Source organism: Ceratotherium simum, chromosome 28, assembly GCF_057802395.1.
Source record: "Ceratotherium simum simum isolate JZ-2026a chromosome 28, ASM5780239v1, whole genome shotgun sequence".
Classification (NCBI taxonomy): Eukaryota; Metazoa; Chordata; class Mammalia; order Perissodactyla; family Rhinocerotidae; genus Ceratotherium; species Ceratotherium simum.
The window spans coordinates 35,552,905-35,566,901 of NC_141927.1; the positions used below are offsets into that span (position 1 = coordinate 35,552,905).

Below are 13,997 nucleotides of genomic sequence, written 5' to 3' on the forward strand. Positions count from 1 at the left end.
AGTCAAAAGGCTTAGAGTGGCTGCATGGATAAAAAAGCAAAACCAAACTAAATGCTGCCTATAAGAGACTCACTGCAGCTTTAAGAATATACATAAGCTCAAAGTGAATGGAGGGAAAAAGATATTCCATGCAAGTAGAATCCAAAAGGGAGCAGGGCTAGCTGTACTTCTATCAGACAAGATAGACTTTAAGCCAAAAACTGTAACAAGCGACAGAGAAGGTCATTATATAATGATAAAGGGGTCAACTCATCAAGAGGATATAACAAACATAAATATAGATGCACACAACATTGGAACACCTAAATATGTTAAGAAAATACTAGCAGATCTAAAGGGAGAAATAGACAGCAATGCAATAATTGTAGATGACTTCAGTATCCCACTTTCGACAATGCATAACTCATCCAGACAGAAAATTAATAAGGAAACATTGGACTTGAACTATACTTTAGACCAAATGGACCTAATAGACATATACAGAACATTCCATCCAGCAGCAGCAGAATACACATTTTTCTCAAGCGCACACAGAACATTCTCCAGGATAGATCACATGATAGGTCACAAAACAAGTCTTAGCAAATTTGAGAAGATTGAAATCATACCAAGTATCTTTTCTGACCACAGTGGTATGAAACTAGAAATCAACAATGAGAGGAAAGCTTGAAAATTTAAAAATATGTGGAAATTAAACAACACACTCCTGAACAACCAATGAGCAATCAAAGATATCTTGAAACAAACTGGAAACACAACAAACCAAAACTTTTGGGATACATCAAAAGCAGTTCTAAGAGGGAAGTTTATAGTGATAAATGCCTTTCATTAAGAAAAATGAAAGATGGCAAATAAAAAACCTAACTTTCACCTCAAGAAAATAGAAAAAGAAGAGCAAACTAAGCACCAAGTTAGTAAAAGGAAGGAAAAACAAAGATCAGGGCAGATAAATGAAATAGAGACCAGAAAAACTAAAAAAGATCAAAGAAACAAGAACTGGTTTCTTGAAAATATAAACAAAATTGACAAACCTCTAGTTAGAGTAACTAAGAAAAAAAGAGAAAAGACTCAAATCAGAAATGAAAGGGGAGACATTACAACTGATACCACAGAAGTACAAAGATTCATAAGAAACTACTTTGAAGAATTATATGCTAACAAATTGGATAACATAGAATAAATGGATAAATTTCTAGAAACATACTACATACCAAGAGTAAATCATAATGAAATAGAAAATCTGAACAGACCAATAACAAGTAAGGAGACTGAATCAGTAATCAACAATCTCCTAACAAGGAAAAGCCCAGGAACAGATGGTTTGAGCAATCTGGTGAATCAAAACTGGTGAATTCTACTAAACATTTAAAGAAGAACTAATGCCAATCCTTCTTAAACTCTTCCAAAACATTGAAGAGCAGAGAATACTCTCAAACTCATTTTATAAGGCCAGCATCACCTTGATACAAAGCCAGAAAAGGGCACTACAAGAAAAGAAAATTACAGTTCAATATCATTGATGAATATAGATGCATAAATTCTCAACAAAATATTAGCAGACCAAATTCAGTAGCACATTAAAAAGATCATACACCATGCTCAAGTGGTAGTTATCCCTGGCATGCAAGGATGGTTCAGTATAAGCAAATCAATAAATGTGATATACCACGTTAATAGAATGAAAGATAAAAATCATATGATCCTCTCAATAGATGCAGAAAGGTCATTTGACAAAATACATCGATTCATGATAAAAATCCCTCAACAAATTAGGCATAGAAGGAATGAATCTCTGCATAATAAAGGCCATCTGTGACAAGCCCACAGATTACATCATACTCAACAGTGAAAAATTGACAGCTTCTGTAAGATCAGAAATAAGACAAGGGTGCCCAGTCTCACTCCCTTTATTCAACATAGTACTGGAAGTCCTAGCCAAGGCGATCAGGCAAGAAAAAGAAATAAAAGGCATCCAAATTGTAATAAAAAAAATGACATTTTCTTTGTTTGCAAATGATATGATCTTTTATATAGAAAATCCTATAGACTCTACCAAAAACTGTTTGAACTAATCCACAAATTTGGTAAAGTTGCAGGATACAAAATCAAAATACGGATATCAGTTACGTGTGTATACACTAACAATGAACTATTTGAAAGAGAAATAAAGAAAACCATTCCATTCACATAACATCAAAAAAATAAAATACTTATGAATAAATTTAACCAAGGAGGTGAAAGATCTGTCCATTGAAACTACAAGACTTTGATGAAAGACATTGAAGACACAAATAAATGGAAACCTATCCTGTGTTCATGGATTGGAAGAATTAATATTGTTAAAATGTCCATACTACCCAGAGCCATCTGTAGATTCAATGCAATTCTTATCAAAATTCCAATAGCATTTTTTAATGAAATAGAACAAACAATCCTAAAATTTGTATGGAACCACAACGACCCCAAATAGCCAAAGCAATCTTGAGAAAGAAGACCAAAGCTGGAGGCATCACAATTCCTGTTTTTAAACTATATTACGAAGCTATAGTAATCAAAATAGTATGGTACTGGCATAAAAATAGACACACAGACCACTGGAACAGAATCGAGACCTCAGAAACAACCTGCCGCATATATGGTCAACTAATATTTGACAAGGGAGCCAAGAAAACTCAATGGAGTATAGATAGTCTCTTCAATAAATGGTGTTGGGAAAACTGGATATTCACATACTATTGAATATTCAGTGATATTGGACCTCTATTACCCCACTCACAGAGATTAACTCAAAATGGGTTAAAGACTTAAACATAAGACCTGAAACTGTAAAACTCCTAGAATTAAAAATAGGGAGAAAGCTCTTTGACATTGGTCTTGGCAACGATGTTTTTGGTATGACATCAAACTGTAAGCAACAATAGCAAAAATAATTAAGTGGGACTATATCAAACTGAAAAGCCTCTACACAGCAAAAGAGTAATCAACAAAACAAAAAGGCAACCTACAGAATGGGAGAAAATATTTGCAAATAATATATCTGATAAGGGGTTAATATCAAAAATATGTAAGGAACTCATATAACTCAATAGCAAAAATCAAACAATCCAGTTAAAATATGTGCAGAGGACCTGAAGAGACATTTTTTCCAAAAAAAGACAACAAATGGCCAACAAGTATGCAAAAAAAATGCTCAACATCACTAATCATCAGGGAAATGCAAATCAAAATGACATTGAGATATCACCTCATCCCTGTTATATAGCTATCCTCAAAAAGAGAAGAGTTAAATGTTATAAGGATGTGGAGAAAATGGAACCCTTGTGTGCTGTTGATGGGAATGTAAATTGGTACAGCCACTGTGGAAAATAGTATGGAATTTCCTCAAAAAATTAAAAATAGATGTACAATATGATCCCAGCAATCCCACTTCTGGTTGTATATCCAGAGGAAATGAAAACAGGATCTTGAGGAGATATCTGCATTCCTATGTTCATTGCAGCATTATTTACAATAGCCAAGATATAGAAACAATTTTAAGTGTCCATCTGTGGATGAATGGATAAAGAAGATGTGGTATATATACAATGGTATATTATTCACATAAGGGAAAGAAGGAAATCCTGCCATTTACAATGACATTGGATCGACCTTGAGTGAATTATGCTAAGTGAAATATGTCTGACAGAGAAAGACAAATATTGTATGATCTTACTTATATGTGGAATCTAAAAAGCTGAACTCATAGAAACAGAAAGTAGAATGGTGGTTGCCAGGGGCTAGGGGTAGGATGGTGGAAATGAGGAGATGTTGGTCAAAGGGTACAAACTTCCAGTTATAAGATAAATAAGTTCTGGGGTCTAATATTCAGCATGGTGATTATAGTTAAAAATACTGTATTTATATACTTGAAAGTAGTAAGAGTGTAGATCTTAAATGTTGTCACTACAAAAAAAAAAAAAAAAGACAATTATGTGGAGTGATGGAGATGTTAACTAACCCTACTGTGGAAATCATTTCACAAAATACGAGTTTATCAAATCAACATGTTGTACACCTTAAACTTACACAACATAATACATCAATTATATCTCAATAAAGCTGGAAAAAAAAATAACACTCCCTGCCTCAGTGTGTTCCTCCTTCACTTTGCTCCAAAGGAAGCAGAGTGACTGATGCAGTTAATGAGTTTGGGAGAAGACATGGGCATGGGTGGCTCAGCCCCTCTCTGTCTTCTCTTTGCAGATCTACCTGCTGGCAGAGAGGGTGCGTTCTGGTCTGCTCTCTCAAGCATGCAGTAAATTTAGCAGGGTGGTGGTTATGCTTATGTTGGGGGAGGTCTATGGTTGTCCAGAGCAGCCTGTGACTAGGCAGGTAAGTTTGATTTTGGGATGCAGTATTAGGAGGCACATTTTGCTGCTGTTTAAGTCATGCTAAAATGCTTTCTTTTTTTTTTTTTTTATTGATGTTTTAATGGTTTCTAACATTGTGAAATTTTGGGTTGTACATTTTTGTTTGTCCATCACCACATATATGACTCCCTTCACCCCTTGTGCCCACCCCCCACCCCCACTGCCCTGGTAACCACATTCCAGTTTTCTCTGTCCATGTGTTGGTTTATATTCCACATATGAGTGAGATCATGCAGTGTTTGTCTTTCTCTTTCTGGCTTATAAAATGCTTTCTTGATAATAAAGATGATACTTTGATCTGCAATTGTTAGCCTCCCCTTTCTTCTGTCACCTAGTTCTGAACTTGCTCAAGGAATAATGCCATGTAATGTGCTGACTGGATCATATCCCAATATTAAGTAATATTTGCTTTGAGAAGTTTGAGGAGGAACATTTGGTTTTGTGTTAGAAAGTTGAATTCTTATCTATCATTAAGGACATTAATTGATGATGTCTAGAATAGATGTCAAGAAATAGCATACTAATTTAAAATAGGGAGGGAATTATCAGAAGAAACAGTAGTTGCCTCTAGACTGCTAGACTGGCAGAGTAGATAGAAATGAGTCATGGAATTGTTTCATCATAAAGACTTTGAGCACTGTTTGATTTTTACTGTGTGCCTGTATTATTTTGTTAAAAAAAAATTAAATGAAAAATGAAAGTTAAGTGGCATCCTGTTCTTTAGAAGTGATTTTGGAAGTGTTCTGTCAGCGTGATTGAGAATAGTACAGTGTATTCATTGAGGGACTTGGATTGACATTCATAGGCCGAGTGAATCTACAGGGGGAAGAATTCATGACAGTGGTGATACAGTTTACTGGAATGCTTGATTACTTAAAGCTTGATGTATTATCAAGGTTGTGAGATTTTCTCGGAAACTATTGCTATAACAGAAAAAAGTGCTGATTGCCTGGTTTGAAAATCATAACCAACAAAACATGCCTTTTTCTTTTCCCAAAATCTAATGTAAGAGAAGGCAAAAGATTTATTCACTATGAAAATGACTCTTTGCTCTGGAAATTGGGCATGCTTTGATGGCTTTAAAAGTCATCCGGGTTACTGCAATAAACAAAAAATTAAAAAAAAAAAAAAAAAAAGTCATCCGGTGTTCACTTCAGGTTTGGTGTTTGGTTTAATATCTTTGTTCATTTCTAGGAATGAAACCCACGCTTAATGAGTTGACTCTATATGTTCATTTTTTGATACATGTTCTGCGTGCATTTGAAGAGAGTGTTTTCTCACTTATACAGTTGTTTGATAATTATATATTCAGATCTTTCCCATTCTTATTTATTGTTCTTCTTAATGTGTAAAAGATTTAGAGAAAGGAATGTTAAAGTCTGCTAGTAGCTTTCTCTTTTCATATTATTTTACAGTTATAACATTTTTTGCACTAAGAATGCTGAAGCTATGTTTTCAGCAGTTTGTGGACTATTACATTTTAGTTGTGGGTTATATCTTTTATTAGTTTAAAATGCTCACGCTGAGGCCGGCCCGGTGGCTTAGCGGTTAAGTGCGCGCGCTCCGCTACTGGTGGTCTGGGTTCGGATCCCAGGCGTGCACCAATGCACCGCTTGTCTGGCCATGCTGAGGCGGTGTCCCACATACAGCAACTAGCAGGATGTGCAACTATGACGTACAACTATCTACTGGGGCTTTGGGGAGAAAAAGGGGAGAAAAAAAAAATAAAGGAGGAGGGTTGGCAATAGATGTTAGCCCAGGGCCAGTCTTCCTCAGCAAAAAGAGGATTGGCATGCATGTTAGCTCAGGGCTGATCTTCCTCACAAAAAATAATAGATAAATAAAATAAAAATAAATAAATAAATAAAATGTTTTAAAATTCTCATGCTATATCTTCATGTTTTTGTCTTAAATTTTACCTGAATTGATATTGTTACCACACCTTTTTTTTTAAATTTTTTGTTTATTGCAATAACATTGGTTTATGACATTGTAAAAATTTCAGGTGTACATCATTGTACTTCTATTTCTGCATAGATTACATCATGTTCACCACCAAAATACTAATTACAACCCATCACCACACACATGTACCAAATTATCCCTTTCACCCTCCTCCCTCCCCCCTTCCCCTCTGGTAACCACCAATACAATCTCTGTCCCTATGTGTTTGTTTATTGTTGTTATTATCTACTACTTAATGAAGGAAATCATATGGTATTTGACCTTCTCCCTCCGACTTATTTCACTTTGCATAATACCCTCAATGTCCATCCATGTTGTCACAAATGGCTGGATTTCGTCGTTTCTTATGGCTGAGTAGTATTCCATTGTGTATATATACCACATCTTCTTTATCCATTCGTCCCTTGATGGGCACTTAGGTTGCTTCCAAGTCTTGGCTATTGTGAATAACGCTGCAATGAACACAGGGGTGCATGTACCTTTACAAATTGGTGTTTTCAAGTTCTTTGGATAAATAGCCAACAGTGGAATAGCTGGATCATATGGTAGTTCTATGCTTGATTTTTTGAGGAATCTCCATACTGTTTTCCATAGTGGCTGCACCAGTTTGCACTCCCACCAGCAGTGTATGAGAGTTCCCTTCTCTCCACATCCTCTCCAACACTTGTTGTTTCCTGTCTTATTAATTATAGCCATTCTGATGGGCGTGAGGTGATATCTCATTGTAGTTTTGATTTGCATTTCCCTGATAGTGATTTTGAACATCTTTTCATGTGTCTGTTGGCCATCTGCATATCTTCTTTGGAGAAATGTCTGTTCAGGTCTTTTGCCCATTTTTTAATTGGGTTGTTAGTTTTTTTGTTGTTGAGATGCATGAGTTCTTTATATATTTTGGAGATTAAGCCCTTATCAGAAGTATGGTTTGCAAATATCTTCTCCCAATTGTTAGGTTGTCTTTTCGTTTTGTTGATGGTTTCCTTTGCTGTGCAGAAGCTTTTTAGTTTGATGTAGTCCCATTTGTTTATTTTTTCTATTGTTTCTCTTGCCCGGTCAGATGTGGTGTTTGAAAAGATGTTGCTAAGACCGATGTCGAAGAGCGTACTGCCTATGTTTTCTTCTAGAAGTTTCACAGTTTCAGGTCTTACATTCAAGTCTTTAATCCATTTGGAGTTAATTTTTGTGTATGGTGTAAGGTAAGGGTCTACTTTCATTTCTTTGCATATGGCTATCCAGTTTTCCCAACACCATTTGTTGAAGAGACTTTCCTTTCTCCATTGTATGTTCTTGGCTCCTTTGTCAAAGATTAGCTGTCCATAGATGTGTGGGTTTATTTCTGGGCTTTCGATTCTATTCCATTGATGTGTGTGTCTGTTTTTGTGCCAGTACCATGCTGTTTTGGTTACTATAGCTTTGTAGTATATTTTGAAATCAGGGAGTGTGATACCTCCAGCTGTGTTCTTTTTTCTCAGGATTCCTTTAGCTATTCGGGGTCTTTTGTTGTTCCATATAAATTTTAGGATTCTTTGTTCTATTTCTGTGAAAAATGTTGTTGGAACTTTGATAGGGATTGCATTGAATCTATAGATGTCTTTAGGAAGTATGGACATCTTAACTATGTTAATTCTTCCAATCCAAGAGCACGGAATATCTTTCCATTTCTTTGTGTCGTCTTCAATTTCTTTCAGAAATGTTTTATAGTTTTCAGTGTACAGATCTTTCACCTCTTTGGTTAAGTTTATTCCTGGGTATTTTATTCTTTTTGTTGCAATTGTAAATGGGGTGGTATTCTTAATTTCTCTTTCTGCTACTTTGTTGTTAGTGTACAGAAATGCAACTGATTTTTGTATGTTGATTTTGTATCCTGCAACTTTACCATATTCGTTTATTACTTCTAAAAGTTTTCTGGTGGATTCTTTAGGGTTTTCTATATATAAAATCATGTCATCTGCAAATAGTGACAGTTTCACTTCTTCCTTTCCAATTTGGATCCCTTTTATTTCTTTCTCTTGCCTGATTGCTCTGGCTAGGACTTCCAGTACTATGTTAAATAGGAGTGGTGACAGTGGGCATCCTTGTCTGGTTCCTGTTCTTAGAGGGATAGCTTTCAGTTTTTCACCATTGAGGATGATATTAGCTGTGGGTTTCTCATATATGGTCTTTATTATGTTGAGATACTTTCCTTCTATCCCCATTTTATTCAGAGTTTTTATCATAAATGGATTCTGTATCTTGTCAAATGCTTTCTCTGCATCTATTGAGATGATCATGTGATTTTTATTCTTCATTTTATTAATGTGGTGTATTACGTTGATTGATTTGCGAATGTTAAACCATCCCTGCATCCCTGGAATAAATCCCACTTGATCATGGTGTATAATCTTTTTAACGTATTGTTGTATGCGATTTGCTAGTATTTTGTTGAGGATTTTTGCATCAATGTTCATCAGTGATATTGGCCTGTAATTTTCTTTTTTTGTGTTGTCCTTGTCTGGTTTTGGTATCAGGGTAATGTCGGCTTCGTAGAATGTTAGGGAGCTTCCCCCCCTTCTCAATTTTTTGGAAGAGTTTAAGAAGGATCGGTATTAAGTCTTCTTTGTATGTTTGGTAGAATTCACCAGGGAAGCCGTCTGGTCCTGGACTTTTATTTTTGGGGAGGTTTGTGATTACTGTTTCGATCTCCTTACTGGTGATTGGTCTATTCAAATTCTCTATATTTACGTTTGCCTAATAGAATTTTTGCCCAACTCTTTTCAGGGTCATTTTGTTTTAAGTGTGTGCCTTGTGAATAGCATATAATTACATTTTACTTTATGGCCCCATCTGAGCTTTTCTTCCTTTGGAAAACAGTTTTTAAAAAAAAAAAATTACAGGAATATTACATTTTCATTATTAAAAAATTCAAAAATATTCTACAGAACAAAAAATAAAGGTCCCTTCTTACTACCCTAATACTGTGTTGTATATCTGTCCAGTCCTGTTTCTGGGCATGTACAAATGTATATATTCCCCACCACCCCCAGTAAACTTTAGGATTAGACTTTAAATACTGTTCTAAAATGTTTTTACTCATCTGCACAGTGCAGAGATCCTTCATGTCATTGTGTGGAACTCCGCTTCGTTCCATTATAGATATACCAAATATTTAACCACACTGTAGATATCTATATTGTCTACAGTTTATATATTTATTTTTTTACTAGCACTGAACACTCTTCTACATTAAATTGCACCTACTTTTGTGAGTACGTCTGTAGGAGAGATTTCCAGGAGTAGACTTTTTAAATTAAGGAATATGTACGTTTAAAATTTGATAGAAACTGCCAATTTACCTTTCAATAAGGTGGTAACAATTTACATTCCACTAATTGTATATGAAGGTATCTTATTTTCCCTCACATTCTTGCTAACATTGTATGTTATTAATCTTTAAGTTTTGACATCTTGATTAAGTGACAAAAAAAAAACCCCTCATTATTATTTTAGTTTGCATTTCCTTTCTTGGGCATCTTTTCCTATCTTTATTAGCTCTATGTATTTTTTTCTAAGTCTATGTTCATATCTTTCTGTTTTTCTGTTGGGTTGTCATTTTATTATTGTTTTTAAAGGCTCTTCATATATAAAGAATATTAACTGCCAGTCAGTTATGTCTGTTGTAAATATTTTTTACAGTTTATCATTTGTCTTTGTCATAAAGAAATTTTAAAATATCATGGAGTCATTGCAGTTTTGTCTGTTTTATCTTGGTTTTCTGTCATGCTTAGAAAATGTTTTTATATCCCAATATAATATATATATTCTGTGTTTTCTTTTGTATGTTTAAAATTTTGTTGGGCTTTGGCTTTTATTGACTCAGTTTAATTTATTAACATTTCATCATATTTCTATGTTCTTATTTCTTTTTTTAAATGTTTTTGGTTTTTTTTTTTTTTGTGAGGAAGATTCACTCTGAGCTAACATCTGTTTCCAGTCTTCCTCTTTTATTGCTTGAGGAACATTAGCCCTGAGCTAACATCTGTGCCAGTCCTTCTCTATTTTTTTTTTGTATGTGGGACACCACCACGGCACGGCTGGTGAGTGGAATAGGTCTGTGCCCAGGATCCGAAGTCGTGGACACAGGCTGCTGAAGCGGAACTCGTGGAACTTTAACTTGGCCACGGGGCCAGGCCCTTTAAATGTTTTCTTAGTATTTCCCACTTTATCTTCCTGTTGCTGTATTGCACAAATTGTATATTTGTCTGTGTATGTATATAAGTTCAGTTTTGCAGTTATATATCTTTTTCTTTCTGTTATAATACTTGTTTTTTTATAACACAGTAGTATAAAACACATTAATATATTTTCCCCACTGACGTCAAGAATAAAATAGTGTCTACTGATTTCTCCTATGTAAGATGTATCACTATTACTTGCAAACCCCCACGCGTTTTTTTTGTCGGAAAAATATTGGCTTTAAACTCCAGGTTATTACTAACATATGTAGATATATGTGAAGGCCTTTTGTCTTTTTGCATTTTGTTAAGTTTTCTCACTATGTCAGTGACATTTGTGTACAAGAAGGATGGCAAATGCTTGGTATGTGTACCTTTACTGTCACAGTGATGGAGTCAAATACCAAACATTTTGAACAGCCATGAGGTAGGATAGGTTGAATCTTCTCCTTTCTGGCCTCTACTAAAGGCTGGATTCTGGGCCCTTGAACAGGCTGACAATTTGATACTACTTCAGACCTATATTCTTTTTATATTTACCCAACATTTATTTAGGGGAGAAGTTAAACATTAAGTGCGAAAAAAAGTGGAAAAGGAAAACTCTTCACCTTCTTTCTTTATTGTCCCAGGTAGCTCATCTTTGGCTCCAAACGTACATCCTGAAATCAGTAAACGAGAAGACCTTTAGTTACCTTCACCTGCCCTCCTTCATGTGTGGTTGGTGGTGGTGGCGGGGGGTGGGTAGTGTTGGAGAGGATGGGCTTACTTCACCACTCCAAGCAGTTTATCAGTGTATTCCTTCCAGTTTGGTTCCACCCATTCCACAAAGTAAACACTGCCAGTCAGAACACCCTTTTCCACTGAGAACTTGGGATTTTTCTGCTCCCTAAAGTAAATCTGCCAGATATTAATATATTTTGTCTTATTTCTTTGATCTTATTTAATGTTTCAACTGTCCACTGTAAATCAGTGTTGAAAGAAAAGTCTTGTTTTAGCTGAATAGGGAAGCTACTGGTAAATATCTCCTCAAAAGACTTATGGATATAAGTATTTTCAAATCTTTATCCAGGAGAAATGGATGGGTGGAGGACAGGTGAGAAGTGACTTATTACTGTGGAATCTTCTGTACTTTAAATTTTTTTAATCATATAAGTATGTATATATTTTAAAAAATTAACTGAAAGTTATTGGAGGAAACAGAATTTGGGGATCCTCTGACTCCATAATTCTGTTGAAACTCATGTAGTTTTTAGAATAATAAAGGAACCTGTTGATATTTCAATGTTTGTTCTCTAATTGCTCTTTATTTTCTTAGAGCATTTAAACATTCTGGTTTTGTGTAGTTGGCTACCTAACAAAATTTTAAAATAACAGTCAACATTCTTTAAAAAATGGTTAGTCTTTTTTCTAACTTATCACAAAAGAGCAGTTTTTCATAAAGATGTCAATTTTTCGGAAAATTTCTAAGTTTTTAGTGATTCCTTTAGGTCTTTAATGTTTTTTTCAGATAATGATACTTTTTATATCTCTTTCAATGTTTAGGACTCATTTCTGTTTCATATCTCGTTGCATGAACTAGAATTTGCAGAACTATATAAGATAATAATGATTTATTTTCAATGCACTTTTAATAGAAATGCCTCTATTGTTTCGTAATTAATCGTGATACTGGAAGATAGGTTTTGTCTTATCAACAAAGTATCCCATTATTCTTATTTTTGGAAGAATTTTAAAAATTAAAATGTTTCAAATGCTATTTTGATATCTGTTTTAATAATGACAATTTGTGTGAGGAATTATTAATAGATTTCCTATCATTGAGCCTTTCTTGTACTAGTGGGATCATCTCTATCTGGCTACTTTTGACTTGAAAAAAATCCATTTGTGAATATTTTACTTAGGATTTTCACATTATATTTGTATGGAAGGATAGATTATAGTTTTTTGTTTTGGCCGTTGTGTCATTTTTGTCTTTTTTGTTTATTAGTTCTATGTCAATTAGTTAATTTTAGTTATTTGTCTACATTTTCAAATATATAATATGGAATGAACTATTCCTTAAAAATTTAAAAGAATTAACCAATAAAATAATTATGTCTAGATCTTTTTTTCTGGCTAGTTTACTAATGTGTTCAATTCTTCTTTACTCATTACTTCATTTTTTTTTTAAGGTCTGTAGAAACTTCCAGTGTGTAAATGCTTCTGTTCTGAATTATGATTGTGATATACAGAAAAAGTGTCATGGACATGGGGTAAGTAATATTCTCTTTGTTCATGAAAGTAGTGCTGAATAATGAGAATTCTTGGTGAGGATTAGATGAAACTTCTCAAGATTTTTAGATATTGGGGAATTGAGTTACCTGATAAATTTTTCATTTTTAAAGAGTATCTGTGAATCTGCATGAATTTAGTCCTTTCTCTTGGTTTCCATTCTTGAGTTCATGATTTAGAGCAACATTCACAATTAACAAAAGTGGTGTTTTGATTGTTTTGAAGGTATGTAATAGCAATAAGAATTGTCACTGTGAAAATGGCTGGGCTCCCCCAAATTGTGAGACTAAAGGATACGGAGGAAGTGTGGACAGTGGACCTACATACAATGGCAAGTAATATAGAAGAAAATTAGTGTGATGCCCAAGAAAATTGGGCATCCTGTACCTCTCCCTCACTTCCCGCATCAGTTATACGTTAAATTATGTTGATTCTGCCTCCTAAATTCCTCATGAATGTTTTCATTTTTTTCATCCCCATTAATTACCTTTAGTTTCTTGCCTGGACTTACATACTAGCCTCTTAACTAGGCTCTGTGTTTCCCATCTTACTTCCTATAATCCATGTTCCACAGTACATTACAGAGTTTTAGTGTTTTCCTTCAAGAATTCAGTTTTAAATCAGTGTCCTGCTTTAAATTTAGTGCTTCGTCATTATTATTAGAATTAAGTCCAAAAATCTTTAAGATGGCTTAAATGCCTCTGCATGATTTGCCCCTGGTTTAACTTTTCCACTCTCATTTCACTATGCTTCAGACATTGTAACTTCTTTTATTTCGTCTGAAAGGTTACACTCTTTTACCTCTAGAGGGCTTCATACCATATTATATTGACATTGTTGGAACTTGGCTAATTGCTACTCAGATTTCAGTTTATACCTTCTTTCCTCTAGGAAGTTTTCCCTGAATGCCTAAATCTGAATTAATATGCCCCTTCTATGTGTTTTCCTGTTACAGTAAGCACTATCACATACTATAGTAATTACCTATTGACTTATTTTTATTCCCTGATAGACTGTGAATGAGCTCCTTGTTCACCAGTATGTTCCTAGTGAGAATATATATGTTACTAGTGAGAATATATACTTTCTTTCTTTTGGGTAAATACTAGGTGGAATGGCTGGCTCATAGAGTAGGTTTATGTTT

General features: G+C 34.5%; 1 protein-coding gene across 1 annotated transcript in view; it reads left to right on the forward strand.

The window, feature by feature from the left end:
- ADAM9 (ADAM metallopeptidase domain 9) overlaps positions 1-13,997 on the forward strand; it is a 155,055-nt gene that overhangs the window by 123,954 nt on the left and 17,104 nt on the right. The window contains exons 17-18 of the mRNA XM_004428881.3: positions 12,754-12,834; positions 13,079-13,184. Of these exons, the coding sequence (XP_004428938.1) occupies positions 12,754-12,834; positions 13,079-13,184 (187 nt within the window). The remainder of the gene's footprint in view (positions 1-12,753; positions 12,835-13,078; positions 13,185-13,997) is intronic.